The sequence below is a fragment of the Salvelinus sp. IW2-2015 genome, linkage group LG28, assembly GCF_002910315.2.
Source record: "Salvelinus sp. IW2-2015 linkage group LG28, ASM291031v2, whole genome shotgun sequence".
Lineage (NCBI taxonomy): Eukaryota > Metazoa > Chordata > Actinopteri > Salmoniformes > Salmonidae > Salvelinus > Salvelinus sp. IW2-2015.
Genome location: NC_036868.1, coordinates 15,320,768 through 15,345,053, shown reverse-complemented (window position 1 = coordinate 15,345,053; position 24,286 = coordinate 15,320,768). Strand labels below are relative to the sequence as shown.

The 24,286-nt window shown below is 40.0% G+C and overlaps 1 protein-coding gene and 1 pseudogene across 1 annotated transcript; one reads left to right on the top strand and one right to left on the bottom strand.

The window, feature by feature from the left end:
- LOC111954100 (uridine-cytidine kinase-like 1) overlaps positions 1-2,729 on the bottom strand; it is a 29,031-nt pseudogene extending 26,302 nt beyond the window's left edge.
- Positions 2,730-5,689: 2,960 nt separating this feature from the next.
- On the top strand, positions 5,690-24,286 carry LOC111954444 (proton-coupled zinc antiporter SLC30A2-like). Its single transcript, XM_023974195.3, has 8 exons — positions 5,690-6,509; positions 15,124-15,332; positions 16,496-16,642; positions 16,826-16,979; positions 17,207-17,450; positions 18,254-18,359; positions 18,546-18,680; positions 18,876-24,286. The coding sequence occupies exons 1-8, from the start codon at positions 6,424-6,426 to the stop codon at positions 19,019-19,021; spliced, it is 1,227 nt and encodes a 408-aa protein (XP_023829963.1). The 5' UTR covers positions 5,690-6,423; the 3' UTR covers positions 19,022-24,286.

Here is a 24,286-nt window from a genome sequence, read left to right as displayed (position 1 = left end):
AACGCAAAAGTCTAGCAACACAAAGGTTGTGTGTTTGAATCTCATCACGGATAGCTTTAGCATTTTTCGTTAATTAGCTACTTTGCAACTATACTGGACAAAAATATAAAACACAACATACTTAGTTACAGTTCATATAAAGGAAATCAGTCAACTGAAATAAATGAATTAGGCCCTAATTAGGCCCTTGGGAGCCAGGCCCAGCCAATCAAAACATGTTTTTTCCCCCCACAAAAGGGCTTTATTACAGACAGCAATACTCCTCAGTTTCAGCAGCTGTCTGGGTGGCTGGTCTCAGACGATCCCGCAGTTGAAGAAGCAGGATGTGGAGGTCCATAGCTGGCGTGTTTACAACTGGTATGCGGTTGTGAGGCCAGTTGGACGTACTGCCAAATTATCTAAAATTAAGTTGGAGGCGGCTTATGGTTGAGAAATTAACATTAAATTCTCTGGCAACAGTTCTGGTGGACATTCCTGCAGTCAGCATGCCAATTGCACGCTCCCTCAAAACAAAAATCTGTTGCATTGTGTTGTGTCCCCAGCACAAAGTGCACCAGTGTAATGATCATGCCACACCTGTCAGGTGGATGGATTATCTTGACAAAGGAGAAATGCTCACTAACAGGAATGTAAACAAATCTGTGAACAGAATTTGAGTGAAATAAGRTTTTTGTGTGTATGGATATATTTTTTCTAAGTATACTTACTACTTCTTAGCTACTTTGCATATTAGATAACCCTTCCCCTAACCTAACTCCTAAACGTAATCCTTTAACTACTTAGCTAGCATGTTAACTAACCCTAATCTTAACTCCTAGCCTAGCTAACGTTAGCCACAACAAATTGGAATTTGTGTAATCTACACGAATTAGTTAAGAAAATTGTGTAATACACACAAAATGCATTGTGACAAATCGTGTAATACACACGAAAAAGTGGACTTGTGTGCCTGTCACAAATTTCAAATAAGTAATGTGTGTATTTCACAATAAGCTGTGATAGTGTTGTTTATAAAGGAGTTGTCTAAGTAAAAACATGTACATCAATAATCTGAAACTGTGTTGACTGAAACACACTAGTTTCACTGTCTGTTGGGGTGAGGGAGAAGGATGAAAACTTGACCACCCTCTCCAGGAAATCACACTGCTGCCTGGGGGCATTGGGCAGGCACTTGCATGAATAAGGATGTCATCATTTGGTCAAATAGTGTAGAAAATAGAAATGTGTGACAAKAGCTGGGCTGTATCATGTCTAAGTGGTTTCCTTACCTACTTTTCCTCTTCATTTGTCCTGACCTGAAGAAGACATGATAGGACAAGTGAAAGCAAATTTGGTCATTCAAAGCCTCAGGTACACATTTTCACTTGATAAGTTCACTTAGTGTAGTGTAGGAGAGGCGACGAAGAGATTAAGCTAAGTATTGAACTTAACACCTGGACGTTCATATTGTTGCTGCTCTGCTACAATGCAACTAGGCATCTGAATCACTGCACCCAGTCACTGCCACGAGTTTGTGATGGTGCATTCGCTAGCTAAATGTGGCCAGCTAATTAATTTACTACATTCAACATAACTTGGCAACCTACTTATCTGGCGTCCAACGTTCAAGCTGGGATATTGAGTACAGGCTTACATAAATGTACTTATTTCAAAGAAAGTCCGCATAGTTAGTGGGACAAGACACCAAGAATGTGGACATCAAAAGTAAGCCAGCACGAAGGTATGCGTTGCTATGGTAATTTCAGTAAACAAACAGTGCATCCAGTAGAAAACAACACTACAGCAGACGCAAAAGTTGAAATATTGGAGTCCCGTCTACAGTTGCAGCTGAAGGCATTCACCGCCAGCCTCAACAGCATTTACTGTCATGCTTTCATTGAAAACAATGACATTCGATTTGCCGTCTACCTCATACGATGTAAACGCAGCATTAGATAGACGTCATATACTCTCTGTATTGATTTGTTGTTAAGGGAAAAAAGCATTAGATAGACCTCACGTCATTGGATCTGTCCCATTATGACGTCTATGAGAACATGGCCAGCAGCAAAAAAATATATGTATACAGTAACTAACCCAAGATACACCACCAATGCTGTTTCCAATGGGAGCAAATGAAGCATAGCTGCTGTTTCCAATGGGAGCCAATGAAGCACAGCTGCTGTTTCCAATGGGAGCCAATGAAGCACAGCTGCTGTTTCCAATGGGAGCAAATGAAGCATAGCTGCTGTTTCCAATGGGAGCSAATGAAGCAWAGCTGCGGTTTCCAATGGGAGCCAATGAAGCACAGCCGCGGTTTCTAATGGGAGCCAATGACAGAGGGCAGAACGAGCTAGCGAGATCCCATTGCTGATTTCTAGCATGTATATGCATATTTCCGTTAGGGAACCCCTAAATTCGCCCTTGCACTCCTTCTAAACAATGCCATTTAAAATGCACGTCTACAAAACTTAGTCCAATCTGTTCGTAACAGATTGTAGTTTTGGGAACAGAAAACTGTATTGAGATCAAATGTTTCAAAATTAGCAGAATGTGCCCAGTTTCACCTAGCTCCAGCCTCTCCCATTTCCCCCCATATTTGGTGGTGAGAAATTCTAAACCGATGCTTAGATTTATAAATCCAATGAGATCTGGGCCTAGTTACCCAGAGCCMTCGTAGCGTTAAGATCGTCGTTAGAACCATCTTACGATGCATCTTTAGTAACCGCAGTGTTTCCCAGAGCCTTCATGGCTCTTAAAAACATTCGCACATCTACTCGTGATCCTGACCACTCGTAGAGCAGCAGTGCATCGTTAGACTTCTGCCATACCCCACAAGCAGTAGCAGTGCATGGGTAAAATCACAGAGGAAGCCAAGCCAGGTTAGTAAAAAATTCATGTTAAAACCTGTTGTGATAATTGCATTGTTTGCTCTTTGATCTATAACCCATTAGTTCATTTGCCAGCATGATATACAATAAGGCCGTGACAACAAAAAGACAACAGTCACAGTGGCGGGAATAAACTCAACTACACATTTTTTGTTTCATCACAAAACCGGAGAGCAACATCTGTCTGGTAAAGTCCGCAAAGCAAATATTGCATCTAACAAACATGGTCAAGCAAGTTAATGTTTTCGACAACTACTGATTTAGAACCACGGAGTTACCACAAGTCAGCACAAAGACAACTGGAGCCCTGCCGTTATTTCAGCACCATTTTAACTTTAAAATTGAAACATCTTCAAATCAACAAGGCTATATATGCTTAGTTTAACACACAGAAAAAAACTTAAAGATACCAAAAACAATTTAGTCCAATCAATGTTGCTGAATATCATGTTGCGGTTTATGGTACTGATTTCTCTCTGTGTGTGTGCATGCAGGCAAAACCATTTTTTTGACTCACCCTACTTGTATTAGACTAGTTGAACGCCTATGCCATCCTCCTCTCCATCATAGAGTATGCTTTTAGTTTTTGTTGTCATATGCTACCTAGCTAAAATGCTTGCTAGCCTAACTTCCTCGCATGGGCAACAATTCACCAGCRAAGTTAGCTACCTAGTTAACGTGAGCCTAAAAGGGCAAGTCTACATCTAGAACTTCATTCATCTCAGGCCAGTGGCAAAAAAAATAATTTATGGTTAGATCAGAATCGCTGCCATAATCATTTGCCTGTAAAGAGAATTAAGTCAAGACCACAAGTCCAAATCCCCATCTCCATCCATGGCTTAGGAAAGGGACGATTTTAGAAAGCAAGCTATTGCAGGACTTCAACACAAGCAGACCAGAAATGAAAATTAGGTTTTGCTTAGGATGTGATTTGATTGAAGCCAAATCCAAACTGGCCTCCCTTGGGCTGTGTTTTGCTGCACCAGGACAACCCACAGTTGAGCTCAGCTGAACGCTGATTGGCTAATTATTTTATAATTGTTTTATCAATGGAGGCCAAATGCTTGCAGGCATCAATCAACCAAATGTTACGACCGCAACATGTCATACTATTTTGGTCCAGACAGCACCAGATACATGGGCTACACATACTGAGACACAGGGGCACGTGTCCCTCGCTCAGATGATTTCTCTGGTGAGATTCAGCCACTTGCGAATTAATTGAATATTACGAAAACACAAGCGAGAGATCTTTTTATTAGTCAAATATTTGGGGACGCCTGGCTTCCCTTGGCAACCATGGATACATGTCACAGCTCACAATATATAATTCTAAAACAATTTATAAGCGTTTTGTGTGAATGGGCATGATCATACAATATTGTTTCATTTAGGTAATGTATAGGATCTAATGTAATATTTGAAAAATGCATTTTGTCAAGCTTAGATTTATCCAAAGCTGAATCTTATCCAGTACAAATTGGAAATACCTGCAACACTATAAACGCCAAGCCATTGTCAGAGTTCAGCAGAACAACAATAATCAGGGTTGGGGAGTAACTGCATGTAATCTGATTACAAAAACAAACTAACTGTAATCAGTTACGTTACCAGCAAAACTATTGTAATCAGATTACAGGTACTTAAAAACAACAACTAGAGATTACTTTTTGGATTACTTTTAAATTCAGAAAGAAGGTTTGAGAAAAAATACATGTCATCTTTCTGTTTTCTCTGACATTCAATTCAGTATTGAAAAAAGGCACAAGTTTGAATTTGTTCCACCTGCAAGTGTGACCACAAATCAGAGACCTCTATGATGACACACACCAAATGCGTTTAATGGATAATTTGTGTCTTCTTATAATCCCTTTTAAGGGCAAAGTAATTAGGGGGGGTTAAATCGATGTTTTTTTTAATCATTATCAAAATGCCTAAATCTTCCCAAAAATAAGATGGAATACAAAGATGCTGGCCCATGTTGACACACTTAAAACTGCTGTGCCTGTCACCTACTACCATAACCCGTTGAAAGGCACTTAAATATTTTGTCTTGCCCATTCACCCTCTGATTGGCACACATACACAATCCATGTCTAATTATCTCCAGGCTTAAAAATCCTTATTTAACCTGTCTCCTCCCCTTCATCTACACTGATAGAAGTGGATTTAACAAGTGACGTCAATAAGCGATCATAGCTTTCACCTGGATTCACCTGGTTAGTCTATGTCATGGAAAGAGGTGTTCCTAATGTGCAAGCTACATCGATTTCAGCACCAGTGAACTGGACAGCTCCCCTAACAGGATCATGTGAAAAACCGAACACGCCCCAAACGACACTCTTAGCTGTCGCTCTTACAGGTTCACTACCTGTTTGTTAGAAAACACTTTAAAAAAAGCTCATTAATAACGATGCATCTGGTATGATCATCATAATGCTTAAGTTACATCGCAACTGGGAAATGAGGCCCTGGCTCATTGTTTTATCTGTGGCAGCGCCATTGAAGCCATCTACATTTTGAAGTTGTCCATTTTCTTCTTCTACTACTACAGAGTTGGCAAATAAACTGAAAAGGGTGCATACTGCCACCTGTAGTTATGCAAGGTTTTCTCAGGAGTATAATTCATTGTCTGATCTCTTCTGATGACCCAGATGGAATCATGTGATCCTTCCTTAAATCCCCATAGGAAGTTCCACCCAGTTGACTACTACCAAATGGTGAAAGTCCTCAATGGCGCTGCCCATGCTAAAAAAGGATTTTGGGCACTCAAGTCCTCAATCTATCTCTCTGCTCCATCCTTACTGCTTGACGTGTGCCAAAGGTATTCCGCGAATTTGAGTCAGATTTTTTTTCTGGACACAGCATTCGAAGAAAATCCTGGCTGGTTCTACTCTAGTCATTGGCATAGGTGCAACCAGATATTGAATTTGAAAATGCTGAAAAGTTTATTTTACCTCTGAATGTCTGATGCTATTTGCATGTCATGACAATGTCGTTTCATTTGGAAATGGTCATTGAAAAAACTATAGGCTATGGTCAATGTCCACGACGTTAATTGAGCTTTCAATAATAGGTAGCAGCCTACTTGTAGATACAGGCTTTTGCACAGTAACGAAGGACACAATCACAATTCTAAACTTGCTATTCCTCTCAATTAGCTAGGTTAGCCGCCGAAATATCTTGCACTTTTTTGACGTCGACACAAACGCTGTCGATACCTTTTATGGGCTTGGCTGTTTCCAGTCAGCTGTGACCTGTAGCTGCACCAAAGCAAACGCCTGCACATTCACAGCCAATTTTACCACTTGGGCTATAGGCTACTGCAGCAGTGGAATTGAGAGTAGGCTACTAGTTTGTGTCGGGTCCGATATTTGCAACTGGTGATACTTATTGCAATGAAGGATTTAATTCGTTTTATTAGCACAGTTGGAATGGCTTGGACGACTTTTCTCAGTGCCATTTAAGATACAGTCGGGACTGATCGCCGTGAAACGCCAAATCTTCAGATTCTGCGTATTTTGTTAGATACAACGGGTGACGAGACACGACCATGGATACCACTGTGAATTCAGGAAGAAATTCCGAGAAATCTCACCTCGTGCACGAGATGAATGCCAAAATGTATTCACCGAAAAGGTAATGACATTGTTTTTCCTTCATGTTTGAGCTGTGATTATCTCATATGAAGCCAAAATAATGTAGATGTTATGATATTTGGTTCATTCCACATGCCATATTCTGATATTTTAGGTTGCGCATTAGCCTACGAAGAGGGAGAATATATTTATAATTTGTACAATTATACAGACATACAGTAGACCYGTCAATTTTTTTTATGCAGTAATTTTAAGGGTTTATTAAACTCAAACTATTTAGGCTAAGGTGCAGGGCAGTACTGTAGGTGTACACTATTTATCTTGTGCTGTGATTGTTTTAAACTGTAGTTAGTGTAGCTTATTATAATTGTTGGAGACGTAGGCAACCAAAACCAAACTGATAGTCCAGTTTCTTAAAAACATGCGGTAATGCAACGAAAATGCATGTTACCATGAAGTAGGCTACACATCCCATGCCGGGATAGCTCACGCTGCACATAGAAGACATTCACATTTGTAGCCTATAATTTCCAAGGATCCAGTGTTATAGAACGGTAGTGGCCTAATTTAGCTTTATTCACGGTGAGTCTATTCTTAATCTTAACCTGTCCGGGTGCTGCCAATAAGCAGGCAGTGTGTGAAATGTTTTGTTTGAATGAACAAATTATTTCCATGCTTGGCTTCGTTTTGGACAGTATTTGACGGATGGCCCCGAGGGAAGTTCCATGATCACTGGTAAAAACTCATCATCTCTCATTACGAGATCTGATGGGAGAATGGCGAAACACCCTGAGACCTTAGCAATTCTATTAACTCAATTTGAAGTAATAGTTGTTGTTTTTTTACTGGGGGTTTGTAGATTTTTATCCGTCACTTTTAAAATGTTCAGATACAAAATTGTAGGCCATTTTATTTAGTGAGCTATATTTTTTGTAAAATTACAATGTGCTGCCTATAGATTTTTAAGAGAATCCTTGAAATAGTTATCTATTTAAAATGTGCGTAGGGGGAAAAAGTTATGTTTATAAAAAATAACAAAGCTAAATAGATTATTAGGTCTACCTATTTGTGTAAAAAATGCTAAATACAGTCTAACCTAAACGAAAACTATTAGTCTATTTTAGTAGCCTATTGGGTTTAATACTTTATTCCCAATGGTATAGCAATTGTAACCGCAAAAACACAAAAGGTTGAATGATGATGATTTGATTTCAGCACCATGGACAGCAGTCGCGTTTAAAGACTCTAAATAATAATTTGTCCTTAACTGACTTTACTAGTTAAAGGCTAAATAAATAATAATAAAAAAACATTTGACAAATGCTCGTTTTTTTGGTTATTGACGTGAATAAAAATAATTAACTTATATTGCAACAAATAAACTATAGAATCCTTGATGTTTTATTGATTTTGGGAATGTATTGAAATATGAATAGCTAATAGCTTATCCTTAGGGAAGTACGTGTGGATCATCATATGGGAATTGGGCCTACACTGGATTCAGAGTGCTGTCGAGACCTGGCTATCTCCAAGGAAATGTCAAAACCCACTCGGTAAAAACTAGTTAAATAAACATTGTTTCCACGTCATTTCAACAGATAAAAAATAATAAAATGTATGATGACGTTGAATCAACGTGGAAAACTGTTTGGAATTGCAAAAAGTCATTAATGTAAGGGCTTTGTTTGTTTTTTCCACCCAGTTTGCAACCTAAAACCAATGAAATGGTGACATGTTTTGTTGATTTCACCTTAGTTGTCAACTGAACCAAATGTAAATCAAAACTAGACGTTGAACTGATGTCTGTGTCCAGTAGGAAGCCAAAAGTGGCATTAATAGGCATATAGGAAATGCCCCACGATATTTTCTATGTATTTATCTATTTGCCTTGTGTTGGGTTTAAGTGAACTCACATATGTGTCCTTTGTATTTAAATTGCAGTATGATTTGCTTAGTCAACCCCACCATATAATTTCCCCACAAATAAATTGAATAATTGGTAAACMAATTGTATATATTAGCATCAGGAAACACGTGCTATATGAGATGTGTGTTTTATGTATACAGACATTTGTATAGAGCCTAAGAACGGTTMTAATGTCTTTAATCAAATGAAATGACCCGAAAATGCTATTAGATTTTTAGTTAAAGATCCCGCACAGTTATTCTGATTCCCATAATATTTTTTTTTGTGGTAGAAATGCTCACATAAAAAAAAAAWAWAWATATTCTCCCACGTCTAACTACCAGGCTAAGTGGGCGGGGAGCTTATATTCATGAGCTCGCCTTGACTGACAACTCTTTGAAATGCCAATGTCAAGAAACTTGGATATAGTGAGCAGGGTTGCAGTAAAATCATCTCAAGCTAATTTGGTGATAATCAATGCAACTCAAAAAACATTGAAATTGCATCGATGTCAATTATTTTTATCTCCCGTTTGCCTCTTGTGATACACTTCACAGCAGCACTGAAGGATGTGTTGACATGATAACTCCTTTTGTTCCATGCTGGCTGAAGACCTAGCTAGCCAGTACCTAGATAACACCAGAAACATAAGTATCTTTGCCATAGATGAATGGCGCAAATTTTTATTTGTTGACACCCTACAGTCAAGTTTTGGCACCAGTAGTGTAGCGATCTAGCTATACTCCTCCCCTCTGCAAACACACTATACAATGTTGGTTACAAGTAGGTACTTATTTAAATTAGGTAAAAGAATATACTAATAGAATTGGTTTATTAAAATGAGAGTTATGATGTCAGCCTATCCCCATAATAATTCTGAATCCAAGTGTTTGACATGGGGGATGGGACCAGTAACTTTATGATCAAACTTTATCAGTGTGAAAGCAACAGTCATTGTTTATACTTTGGTCATCATACTTTGATCTGGTTTCATCGAAATATCATCCAATTGAATGAAAAATATGATTTTGACTGTTCATGACCTTTTGATAACTCTCAGTCACGGATTTTGACCCTCCATAAACACCAACACAATATAGTTATTTTTTAACGCTATTTGCCATTCTGCTTACCCTTACTAAACCAAAGCGATAAAAAATGTACAGATAGGCCAATTGGGTCCTATTATGTAAAAGGTGCCAGAGAGCAGTGTGCATTCAACAATGACAATAGGACTTTGATACAATCTGAGCTTTGATATTGTAAAACAGAAGAAGAAATTAAATAGGTTGCTTGACAGCCCCATGCATTCCAAGTCTGGGACAATAATTATGAGAGCGAGACTGATGTTGCAGCAGGTAACACCAAACCTGGAAGTATTGCAGCATGAAATGGGGAATGTTTATGGCATGTTTATTTAAGTGTGCACACAGTGTGTGGGGATGAGGGTGTTGCAGTGTCCCTGTGTCTTCAGATCAGCAAATCAGGATGGGCTTTACAGTCAGTCACCCATGCTTGAGAAATCTTTGCATGTATTCTTGAAAACAAGATGACCATTTGGGAGAGGATGGATTAATATAGCCTGTGTTTTTAAAGGCCCAGTGCAGTCAAAAACATGAATTCCCTGTGTTTTATAAACACTATATAGACAAAAGTATGTGGACACCTCTTCAAATTAATGGATTAGGCTATTTCAGCCACGCCGTTGCTGACAGTTGTATAAAATCGAGCACACCGCCATGCAATCTCCATAGACAAACATTAACAGTAGAATGGCCTTACTGAAGAGCTCAGAGACTTTCAATGTGGTACCGTCATAGGATGCCACCTTTCCTACAAGTCAGTTCGTACAATTTCTGCCCTCCTAGAGCTGCCACGGTCAACTGTAAGTGCTGTTATTGTGAAGTGGAAACATCTAGGAGCAACAACAGCTCAGACGTGAAGTGGTAGGCCACACAAGCTCACAGAATGGGACCACCGAGTGCTGAAGCATGTAACACGTCTGTTCTTGGTTGCAACACTCACTACCGAGTTCAAAACTGCCTCTGGAAGCAATGCCAGCACAAGAACTGTACGTCGGGAGCTTCATAAAATGGGTTTCCATGGCCGAGCAGRTGCACACAAGCTTAAGATCACTATGCACAATGCCAAGTGTCGGCTGGAGTGGTGTAAAGCTCGCCGTAATTGGACTCTGGAGTAGTGGAAACGCGTTCTCTGGAGTGATGAATCATGCTTCACCATCTGGCAGTTCGATGGCGGATCTGGGTTTGGCAGATGCCAGGAGAACGCTACCTGCCTCAATGCATAGTGTCAACTGTAATGTTTGGTGGAGAAGGAATAGTTCCAGTGAAGGGAGATCTTAACGCTACAGCATACAATGCCATTCTAGATGATTCTGTGCCTCCAACTTTGTGGCAACAGCTTGGGGAAGGCACTTTCCTGATTCAGAATGATGATGCCCCGGTGCACAAAGCGAGGTCCATACAGAAATGGTTTGTCGAGATCTGTGTGGAAGAACTTGACTGGCCTGCACAGAGCCCTGACCTCAACCTCGTCYAACACCTTAGGGATGAATTGGAATGCCGACTGCGAGCCAGGCCTAATCGCCAAACATCATTGCCCGGCTTCACTAATGCTCTTGTGACTGAATGGAAGCAAGTTTCATTAGCAATGTTCCAACAACTAGTGAAAAGCCTGCCCAGAAGAGTGGAGGCTGTTGTAGCAGCGAAGGGGGGACCAACTCCATATTAATGCCCATGATTTTGGAATGAGATGTTCGACGAGCAGGTGTCCACATATACTTTTTGTCATGTAGTGTATATTTCCACTGAGGTTAGAATAATACTGTGAAAGTTATCATAATGCCCTTTTAGTGTAAGAGCTGTTGGGGAAAAAGCACCAATTTCTGCCTGTTTTGGTGGGATGGAGTCTTGGCCTGCCTGGTGACATCATCAGGCAGTAAATTAGTTAATAGACCAATAAGAAAGTGAGTTCCAAACCACTTTGCCAATAACAGCTAATTCAAAGTTTTCCCCTCCCCACTCAGACCACTCCCAGACAGTCCTAGCAAAATTCTTGCTTGAGAAATTGCTTTTTGCTAAGAAGCTATTTTTGATTATTTTTGACKATTTTAATTGAAAGCAAGGTACTTAGCCTAATTGTTACCCAGAAATGATTTAATATTGAGATAAAAACATCTGCATTGGATCTTTTTAAATGGATGGAATAAAGATGAAATGACAGATTTAAGAATTGAATTAGGAGAGAAAATGTTATAGGCTACAATTTGGATGCAACTGCAAAGCTTCTAAGATCTTAATTGCAGACAGTAGTGCAAGGTCTACTGGCTGCTGTCCAGCATCAGTGTCAGGTTCTGTTGACAGGCTGAGCAGGCCAGTTCCCTTGTGTCTGAAAATCGGAAACTCTTTGATTAATCATGCTTGAATTTGGGGTCTCGTCAGTCTGGCGAACATTAATGGCTATTGGCCTTATGACAGACCTATTTCCAGACGTCCCACTCAATAAAAGGCACCAAGGTAATAGTGCTCTGGCGTCACATTTCAGATTGCTGTCAAGATCTTTTGTACCAAATTACCTCAAGATTCCCCGCTCCCGCCCGTCTCTATTATTGAAGATGATAGTAAAATGGGCCACAAACAGTAGTTCATCCGACTTCAGTGGATTCATCATATTTTGACCAGCCCTTTGAACAACACAGCACCATCATTTATTACATTTCCCCAAATGTCCCTAAATGATCCAACATGGCATGTGATAGGCCTATGCCAACGTATCTACAGTGCCAATGGCTCTACAGGATGAGCAAATCAAACAGAATTTAATTTTCCAGCTAATTAATCGTTTGCTGACTAGTCATTTAAACAGCAGGCCTAAACAAATAAAAACTAAGTGTCTTCAGGCTGTCTTTTCAAATGTATTTCTTAAAGGCCTAGCGCAGTCATGTGATTTTCCGGTGTTTAAAACCATACAATGCCTTCAGAAAGTATTCACACCCCTTGACTTTCTCGAAGAGCTTTGCACACCTGGATTGTACAATATTTGCCTCTTTACATTTTTTATTTTTTTAAATGTTACTCTTCAAGCTCTGTCGAGTTGGTTTTTGATCATTGCTAGACAGCCATTATCAAGTGCTGCCATAGATTTTCATGCCGATTTAAGTCAACTTTAAGCAGGCCACTCAGGAACATTATGTCGTTTTGGTAAGCAACTCCAGTGTATATTTGGCCTTGTGTTTTAGGTTATTGTCCTGCTGAAATGTGAATTGGTCTCTGTGTCAGATGGAAAGCAGACTGAACCAGGTTTGGGCGGTAATTTAGAATGCATAAGATACTGTATTTACGATAGCACAGCTTCGGCCCTGTTCCAGTCTCCCGCTCTTTCACTAAAACTCAGCCCCTTCCCTTTGTGTAACAAGCTGTCATATCTATTCCGCCCGCTAGGGACGTTTTTATTTATGACGGCACTTTGTAATCAAGTTATGATTTAATTGTGTATGTGTGATTAGTTGGGTTTAATTATTTATTTACTAAATACCTAATTTTGTATTGCTGATTCAACTTGTTAGCCAGGATTCTTGCAGATAACCAAGGATTTACCACTTTCAGATGAGACTGAATAAAATGACGATTAATGTGACTGCTATGGATGTAAAATATTACTAAATCTTTAAAYGTTTATTCGGAAGATAACAGCTCTATAAATATTKTTTCGTGGTGTCCCTCTCTAGTTAATTACATTTACCTGATTAGTTCAATCAGGTAATATTAATTACGGAGAAATTATTTTATAGAATAGCATGTCATAGCAATTAATCTGGCATAGCCAAAGACACGACAGTACTTATTAATGTGTTGGATTTGCCCCAAACATAATGCTTTATATTCAGGACAAAATTGTATTTCTTTGCCACGTTTTTTGCATTATTACTTTAGTACCTTATTGCAAACAGGATGCATGTTTTGGAATATTTATATTCTGTATAGACTTCCTTTTCACTCTGTAAATTAGGTTAGTATTGTGGAGTAAATGCAGGCTGTAACACAACAGAATGTGGAAAAAGTTGAGGTGTGAATACGCCGAGTCTCTCCTCAGGCTCTTTAGTCTGCTTGTCTTGAGCACAGAAACCTGGAAATACATTTGCTCAATCATAGTCTACACCAAATACATTATACGTGTATCTTTACATGTTTAAAAAACAATTTTATTTTTCGTTTTAAATATACAGTAGCAAGACAGTTGAAGGAAATAACTTAATGCAGTGCGAGAGTTAGTTTGGGAGGGAGAAGAGAGACCAATAGTGTACAAGACACTGCTGCAGAACCACTGTAGAACATTGAACTAATTTGCATTCATGTTTGATTCTAGATCTATGCTCTAGAATTCATCCAGATTGGACAAGATGTAAAATATTTACTGTGGGTAAGACAACCCTATGTAAAACTGTAATGAGCCTATGTTGCGGCGTTGTCAATTATCCATCTTAGATTTTTGATGAACCAGTGGAGGCTGCTGAGGGGAGGACGGCGCAATATAATGACTGGAATGGAGTGGCATCAAACCATGTGTTTGATACCATTCAACTTATTCCGCTCCAGCCATTGCCACGTATGACAGGCGGACATTTGAATAGCCTCCATGCGTTGGGTTAGGATGTGAGGGGGTGTATTTGTTCTCATGTCCCCATGGTGTGATTAAACAGAAGCTGTTTTCCACTCGGCCGGCTCCTTTTAGCCTGCGTGTCCCTGGGCGCTGGACTGATGGAGTCGGGGCCCAGGGCTGGGTTATCTCCTGGAAGCCAAAATTGAGTTGTTCCACCTCATTTAGTCTCATCATCCTCATTGCACATGGAGAGAGAATAGTTGTGATTTGTTTTCTTTTTTGTGTATTATTTTCCATGTATAATTATTTTTGTTTTTATATATATATATATTATTACAGATACTCAAACATATTGTTCATTTATGTAATACTTGATATACATTGCTTTGGCAACAGTGGCAACCATCCATTCATGCCAATAAAGCATTTATTGAATTGAGAGTGATTTGCTGATTGAGATGTAATCAGATCTCTGTGTGTGATGTGGGCTGTCTCTTATACACATCTAGATGTGTATAAGAGACAGGTATATATATATATTATTACAGATACTCAAACATATTGTTCATTTATGTAATACTTGATATACATTGCTTTGGCAACAGTGGCAACCATCCATTCATGCCAATAAAGCATTTATTGAATTGAGAGTGATTTGCTGATTGAGATGTAATCAGATCTCTGTGTGTGATGTGGGCTGTCTCTTATACACATCTAGATGTGTATAAGAGACAGGTATATATATATATTATTACAGATACTCAAACATATTGTTCATTTATGTAATACTTGATATACATTGCTTTGGCAACAGTGGCAACCATCCATTCATGCCAATAAAGCATTTATTGAATTGAGAGTGATTTGCTGATTGAGATGTAATCAGATCTCTGTGTGTGATGTGGGTGCGCTACATTCTCAGATGATACAAGCAGACAGGGGCTGAACATCAACCCCAACAAAACCATGTGTATTTGTACAATCCATACATATGAATAGATCCAAGTCCATTCTATATACTTAGGTTGTTATGCAGTATCATCTTTTATGAAAAGAAGATCATAAGACAGGGCAGACCTACTGTATGTATGTTTTATACATTACGTTGTCATTTCCTTTCCCATCCCAGTTCCTTTCCAGACTCCAAAGAAGACTATCCCAACTTCCCATTTGAGAACGGAGATGTGGCTGGTGCCATTGAGCTGAAGCAGCCTGTTGGAGCCCATTGCCACGATAACAAAGCAGTGAGTGAGGAGAACCATGACACGCTGCTGGCTAAGAAGAAGCTGTACATCGCCTCCATTGTGTGCCTCATCTTCATGATCGGAGAGATCATAGGTAAGGCTGGGTGATAATATTCCTCAGTGTAAAATGCTCTTTCATACCTAGGGCCAGGAGCTTTTCCTAACCAGAAAAAACTATGGCCCCTTATTAGAAGCTATTGACTACTGAGATCAGAGTAATGTTTTTTAATTTCTGGTCACATATAGGAAAAACTATTGGCCGTGAACTGTAATCTATACAAACTATGAGTAGGTTCCTTAAATTTTGAAGTCAAGGTGAAGTTATGGCGGTCACTGCTAGTGAAAACTGGGTTTAAGGCCATCTGAGTCACAGTAGCACCATGGTCAGTTCTCTGTAATGATGTTTGAGGCTATTTGAAATGCGTCCAGCCTTTCATGTCGAAATCCTCCCCTGGAAAAAAGACAAATGTCCTGTCAGCCCAAAGCATAATGAAGAGGAGGTAAAAGTGATGAAAGCATGACGGTGACATTGTATATTTTATATTTAATGTCTAGACTTCCTGCCGGGGCTTGGAGTCATCCACTTTCTTCACACTGTGACTGTTGTAAAAAGATATTCAACGTTTGATATCTCCTAGTCAGCGACTATTACTGTGGGAGAAACTGAAACTCCCTTGACATTTGGAATGAAAGTGACTGAAACCATGCTGTCTAATGTACAGTACGTCTCAATTTCATTTCAAGAGGCAATTTCAGAGTTTAGCTGATGACTCAGATCCATTCAAGCGTTGTAGTTTTTGCATTATGTTATCAGTACATTTTTATTTAGCTGTAATGGGAAACAAAACTTGGTCTTAGTTTTTTTTTTAAACACAGCCTTGACTTTAAATTCCTGAGACTCCATCATCAATAGCATCTAAAACAGGGGTATTCAAGTACTATTTGAGAAGGTCCGGTTACACTTTTCCTAGGTGGCAAAGGTCCGGCTAGATATTGTCATTTATCGGCGTAGTAATAAACCCCCACCTCGTAACCCATGTGACCCTAAACTGTTCACACCCCTCTTGTTGACGGACAACAACAAAAAAATTGCCCAATTCTACACGTTTTATGGGGATGAGATTTGTTTTGCCGTTTTAAAGCTATTTTCTTGCAATTTTACACATTTTATGTGTTTATATGATACCAGGGGTCAAAGCCTGACAAAAACATGAATATTATGTCTCTCTGAGACATCTCCATTGTGTCTATCTACAGGTGGCTACCTGGCCCACAGTTTGGCTATTATGACAGATGCAGCTCACCTCCTGACTGACTTTGGCAGCATGATGGTCAGCCTGTTCTCCCTGTGGATCTCCTCTAGACCACCCACCAAAACCATGACCTTTGGATGGCACCGCTCAGGTTAGGCCCATGACGTACCAGCTTAAAACATCTTTGAAGATACTTTCCCATTTAGCCACCAGAACACATGGTGAATGTTGTCATAGCTGAATAGTAATAGCCAGGGTCTCAATTCTCTAAAAGGACCTTTCCATGGGTCAACAGATGCGTGGTACTGATTGTCACTGTCTCCAACCCCCACAGAGATCCTAGGAGCGCTGGTGTCAGTGATGTCAATCTGGATAGTGACTGGGGTGCTGGTTTACCTGGCCATTGAGAGGATAGTCAAGAACGACTTTGAGATCAACAGTCAAGCGATGCTCATCACCTCCGGTTGTGCCGTCTTAGTAAACATCGTGTGAGTGGTTCATTATTACGGCTTATAGCTTAGTTATAATCATCTGCACTTGATTGGGGAACAAAATACACATAGTGAAGTAAATACCTTAGCTGGGGTCAGGCATTCAGCTATGTTGTCTTTTTTAACGTTTTCTTATTTTTTTATCAGCACATAAACTGAAGGATAAAGATAAAGGAACTTTAGACTATGGACATGCATCATCCTCTATTCCCTTCCTCCTTTAGCATGGCGTACATCCTCCACCACTCCACCACCTTCCATGCCCAGAGCTCAGGCTACCAGCAAATAGACGAGAACGGGCAGAGCCCTTTGGGTCACAGCCACTCCCATGTGGGTCACGGCCACTCCCACGCCCTGCTGGGTCATGGCCATGGCAACACCAGTGTGAGAGCAGCCTTCATTCACGTGTTGGGAGATCTCCTACAGAGTGTTGGGGTCCTAGTGGCTGCCATCGTCATCTTCTACAGGGTCAGTAACAAATACTAGTGTTTACACATTACAGTACACATTTACATTATGGCTCATGTTATACTGTATTTATTTTACAGTATAACATAAAAAAAATTACCCGTTTTACTCCCCATTTTCATGGTATCCAATTGTCCCATCGCTGTAACTCCCGTACGGACTCGGGATAGGCGAAGGTCGAGAGCTGTGCGTCCTCCGAAACACAACCCAGCCAAGCCGCACTGCTTCTCGACACAACGCCCGCTTAACCCGGAAGCCAGCCGCACCAATGTGTCGGTGGAAACGCCGTACACCTGGCAACCGTGTCAGCGTGCATTGCGCCCGTTCTGCCACAGGAATCGCTAGTATTCGATGGGACAAGAACATCCCTGCCGGCCAAACCCTCTCCTAACCCAGACGATGCTGGGCCAATTGTGCGCCGTCTCCCTGTCGAGGCCGGCAGCGACAGAGCCTGGACTCGAACCAGGGTCTGTAGTGGCACAGGTAGCACTGCACCACTTGGGAGGCCCATACTATATTTATTTACAGTGCAACATATTCATTTTCACTGAAAATGTCATAAATTGACTTCTAACAATATACCATTGGGAGAGATACAACTGTTGTGCTATTGATGTCACTCACTCAGTAGGACGGGGTTAATATGTCATCACCCTGCAAGATGTTGCTCTTCTGTTAGAAACCCTCCCTGTGATCTAAGTGGCCTAATGTGTTATGGCATCAGTAGAGCAGCACCCCATCATCCTCTGATGCCGCTGTCTTCTGCTCGTGTCATTCTCTCTCCTGTGGACCTCCTGTTGCAGCCTGAATACAAAGTAGCAGATCCCATTTGTACCTTCCTCTTCTCTGTGTTTGTCCTTGGGACCACCATCACCATACTCAGGGATGTTTTCAGGATACTCATGGAAGGTAAACTCGACAGCCTTTTCTGTTTCTCCTGCTCTGAAGTGAGCCAAGGTGAATTCAAACAATAAAATTGTTTATCCATACATTTTCCTCAGTTTGTAAATTCATTTATTTATAGAAAAATGCACAATAAAGCATTAGCTTTTTTGAATGGACTATTAATGGGCTAACCCTCTTCTCATTCTACAGGGGCTCCTAAGGGAATAGAGTTCAACTCAGTGAAGGAGGTGTTGCTGTCTCTGAAGATGGTGAAGGCTATGCACAACCTGCGCCTGTGGGCCTTGACCGCGGGACAGACCCTGGTCTCCGTCCATGTAGCCATCGGTGAGATCCAGCCTCCCTTAGTCTGACACATGACATCACTTCATTTAGATTGTGCGTGCACAATCAACCATGTTGATTCACACGTTGCCAGTAGTGGCCAACAGAAACCAGTTGACACAAGCAACTAAACTATTAGACATTACAGCCCAAAAAGCACGATTGTTGACATCTGTTATGGCCATTGTTGTTTCCCAGAGGAGAATGCCGATCCCCAGAGTGTCCTTAAAGAGGCTACAGAGATCCTCCAAACCAAGTTTGGTTTCTACAGAACCACCATCCAGGTGGAGCCCTACTCTGATGACATGGCCTACTGCACACACTGCCAGGATCCTATGGACTAACAGCAGTGGAGGCTGCTGAGGGGAGGACGGCTCATAATAATGTCTGGAACGGAGCAAATGGCATGGCATCAAACACATGGAAACCATGTTTGATGTATTTGATACCAGTCCACTTATTCAGCTCTAGCCATTACCATGAGCCCGTCCTCCCCAATTAAGGTGCCACCAACCTCCTGTGACTAACAGACTCACAACTACCATGGCGACAGGAGAGAGCTGTCATTTTGAAAGGAAGTGGGTACTGTATACATACAAAAGCATACAGTGCCTTCAGAAAGTATTCATACCCCTTGAATTATTCCACATTGTTGTCACATTCTGAATTCAATATGGAATAAATATCTCTCCCATTTACACAATACCCCATAATGACAAAGTGAAAACATGTTTTTAGAAATTGTTGCAAATGTATTAAATTAAATACAGAAATCTCATTTACATAAGTATTCACACCACTGAGTCAATACTTTGTAGAAGCACCTTTGACAAAGATTACAGCAGACCTGGATTGTGCAACATTTGTCCATTTATTCCAAGCTCTGTCAAAATGTTTGTTTATCATTGCTACCCAACCATTTAAGGCTTGTCGTAGTTTTGACTTAAATCTAACTTGGCCACTCAGGAACATTCAGTGTGTTCTTGGTAAGCAACTCCGTTGTAGATTTGGCCTTGTGTTTTAGGGTTTTGTCCTGTTGAAAGGTGAATTTATCTCCCAGTGTCGGGTGAAAAGCAGACTGAACCAGGGTTCTAGGATTTTGCCTGTATTTAGCTCCATTCCGTTTTATTCTGAAAACCCCCCCAGTCCCTAACGATTACAAGCATACCCATAGCCACCACTATGCTTGAAAATATGTAGAGTGGTGCTCAGTAATGTGTTGTATTGGATTTGCCCCAAACGTAACACCTTGTATTCAGGACAAAAAGTTAGTAATTGCTTTGCCACATTTTTTTGCAGTATTACTTTAATGCCTTGTTGCGAACAGAATGCATGTTTGGAAATATTTTTTATTTTGTACAGGCTTCYTTTTCTCTCTGTGAATTAGGTTAGTATTGTGGAGTTACTACAATGTTGTTGATCCATCCTCAGTTTCTCCTATCTAAAACTGTTTTAAGTCACCATTCGCCTCATGGTGAAATCCCTGAGCGGTTTCCTTCCTCTCCGGCAAGTGAGTTAGGAAGGACGCCTGTATCTTTGTAGTGACTCGGTGTATTGATACACCATCCAAAGTGTAATGAATGACTTCACCATGCTCAAAGGGATGTCTGTCTTTTTTTGGCATTGGAAAACCTACCTGGTCTTTGTGGTTGAATCTGTGTTTAAAATTCACTGATTGACTGAGGGGCCTTACAATTATCTGTATGTGTGGGAAAGAGATGAGAGAGTCATTAAAAAATAATGTTAAACACTTATTGCACATAGTGAGTCCATGCAACTTGTGCCAAATTATTTATGTATTTGTAAAAAATTCAAAAAACATAATTCCACTTTGACATGGGGTATTGTGTAGGCCAGTAACAAAATCTTAATTTAATCCATTGTCATGTATCAGTATGCCGAGGTGAGTACGGAGTCAGGCGCAGGACACAGAACTGAGTAAAATAACGTACTTTACTCAGAAAATAATCAACCATAAATTCCACGCAGGGAAAACGCACCATAAATCTTCTTATGGCTGCAATCCCGTTAACGGGATGATATGACAACAGCCAGTGAAAGTGCAGGGCGCCAAATTCAAACAACAAATCTCATAATTAAAATTCCTCAAACATACATGTATTTTATACAATTTTAAAGGTAATCTTGTTGTTAATCCCACCAAAGTGTCCGATTTCAAATAGGCTTTACAGCGAAAGCACCACAAACGATTATGTTAGGTCACCGCCAAGTCACAGAAATTCAGCCATTTTTCCAGCCAAAGACCGAAGTCACAAAAAGCAGAAATAGAGATAAAATTAATCACTAACCTTTGATGATCTTCATCAGATGACACTCATAGGACTTCATGTTACACAATATATGTTTTGTTCGATAAAGTTCATATTTATATCCAAAAACCTCAGTTTACATTGGCGCCATGTTCAGAAATGCCTCCAAAACATCCGGAGAAATTGCAGAGCCACGTCAAATAACATAAATACTCATCATAAACTTTGATGAAGGATACATATTTTACAGAATTAAAGATACACTTGTTCTTAATGCAACCGCTGTGTCAGATTTCAAAAAGCTTTACGGCAAAAGCACAATATTTAATAATCTGACAACAGCGTTCAGTCACAAAAGGAAGCCATACAGTTACCCGCCAAATTGTGCAGTCAACAAAACTCATAAAAAGCATTATAAATCTTCCCTTATCTTTGCTGATCTTCGTCGGAATGCACTCCCAGGACTCCCACTTCCACAAGAAATGTTTGTTTTGTTCGGTAATGTCCATAATTTATGTCCAAATAGCTATTTTTGTTAGCGTGTTTGGTAAACAAATCCAAAGTCAGGAAGCGCGTTCACTAAAAGCAGACGAAATGTCAAAAACTTCCGTAACAGTCAGTAGAAACATGTCAAACGATGTATTGAATCAATCTTTAGGATGTTTTTAACATAAATCTTGAATAACGTTCCAACCGGAGAATACCATTGACTTCAGATGTGCGATGGAACAGAGCTCCCTCTCATGTGAACGTGCATGGTCAGAGCATAGTCAAGTCATGATAGACCGTACTAATTCCTGTCTCCTTCGGCCCCACTTCACAGTAGAGGCATCAGACAAGGTTCTACAGACTGTTGACATCTAGTGGAAGCCGTAAGGAAGTGCAAACTCATCCATATTCCACTGTGTATTCAATAGGGTCTTGGTTGAAAATCCACCAACCTCAGAATTCCCACTTCCTGTTTTAGATTTCTTCTCAGGTTTTTGCCTGCCATATGAGTTCTGTTATACTCAGACATCATTCAAACAGTTTTAGAAACTTCAGAGTGTTTTCTATCCAATATGAATATTACTATGCATATATTAGCAACTGGGACTGAGGAGCAGGCAGTTTACTATGGGCACCTCTGGGCACCTTTCATCCAAGCTACTCGATACTGCCCCTGCAGCCATAAGAAGATGACACAGAAGACTGATAACACTAGACAAGGAACAATCACGCACAAAACATAATGAGAACCAGAGGGTTAAATAGGGAAATAATAATAACATAATGGGAACCAGGTGTGTACAATCAAGACATAACAAATGGAAAAAGAAAGTCGTGACATCCATTTGAAATCCAGGCTGTAACAACAAAATCTGGAAAAAGTCAAGGGGTGTGAATACTTTTTGAAGGCACTAATTGTCAATGTAAGCTAGGAATGTAAACACTGTGCACCATCACCATGAGACCAAAAAAACATTTTCTGATCCATCATCAGGCTTACAGGACATACTGTGTGCATGTGCACCATATCATGCCAAATATTTCAATATAAATACCATCCATTCAGGAGCTATTGATATTCCAGAAAATGGATTTCATACCAAGAAACTGCATCTCAGGGAGGGAGACATGTTAAATAGGAAAATATTATGAATGTATCAGCACATATTTCTAGTACTGTATGCCATTACTTCACCAGTCTGTGCTGATGTCATGCATTTTTAGACTTAGCCATTTGGCTTTAGCAATCCCTCATTGGCATGGTATATTAGGGCAACAGCACAGTGTAATAGCTTGTCTCAGTTCTTTGGAGTAGTACATTGATATTGACGTAAGAACCCTGAAACCAATGAGATTTCTGTCTTTCCCAGGCCTTTATCTGTGCTTCAGTTGAGGGTGTCTGCCAAATGGTAGCATTTATATTGTTTACAATGGAAAAGAGTTTTGGTTCAAATTACAAAATTGATTATGTCAGTGTGAGAAAGCATCCTACAAGCTCACTCATCTCACTCAGAGGAGGAATCCTTAAGACAGACCAATTTACAAAAGGAGTTGGTCGATTTAGTTTTAGCATTGTGGGCTGTGTTCATCTACGCTCCAGGATATGCCCTAAGCAGATATAGCAAATAGACTGGCTGATACTCAGACCGTGCTATATTCCTCATTTGAAACTCACTGGAGGTAGGCTACATTGGAATGTGTTGAAACCGTGTCGTTAAATTACCCCTCCAGTTATGCAGTTTCGTTGACATCATAGCCTGGACATTTTCTTGCACTGTTTTGGGATGACACAAGAGAGAGGTCAAATGAACGAATCCCACCTCTATACTCTCAACTATCCACATTCTCAAAAAGTGTACCCATACACAGTCCTCACCCACTCCCACGCTGTCATAGGCCTACATGCCATGGAGCTTTGCACAGGGTTTTTGTTTATAGTTCCAGTGCCTCCACACTGCCTCAACAACCTTCCTACATTCCAAAGAGGGTCAGTCAGTCAGCTTTCTACTCCATACCTATACACTCCCACCACATGCATGCGCGCACACCTGTCAGCTTCATAAAAACAAACCAGCAAATAAGTAATGATGCATCTCTTCAGAAAATGTACAAAAAAGTCCAACCTGTGACACGCTGACACTATGAAATATAAAAGGCACTCACCATTCTTGTTGTACTTCGATGCCTGCAGCTAAGTGTCAATATTGTAACATGCACTGAAAATTAACAAATGGACACACATTCTTCACTGAACAATTGCATGAGTGTTTTTTCATTCAGATTGTGTAATAAGGATATCTTCATACGACTGCCCATATGACTATTTGGTAGGGATTACGCTTCTAAATGTCACTGAACTATCCGCAAATCTATTTTGATCACTTTTGATAAAAGGAAAATATAAAATAAAATGTAAATATTTATTTTCATTTGTAAACCATATGGAAATGGAACAAAGAAAGCTCCAACTGTAAAGACGCAGTCAAAACAACAGGAACCAACTGCCAATGTATTACTTTTGGACCAGAAAGTGGTTACAAAGCATCTTTCACCCAGGCAAGTCTACTCAAATTCAAAAAATATAACGTTATTATTTGTTCACCAACTAAGTGTAATGTTTCAGAATGCTGTCTTGTATTGTATGAAAATTGCAAATATGCCAAATATCAGTATTTCCTGTGTACGATTTTGTGTAAAAGTGTAAATATATTTGATTTATAGTATAAAATCAGTCTGAAGTCCTGTGTGTAAATGTTTGGTGAAATTATATTAAAACGACTGGTCGCTGTTTGATATTTTATTTATGTTTGGTGAGATTTTTGTAAAACTTAAATAAAAGTGTGCAGATAA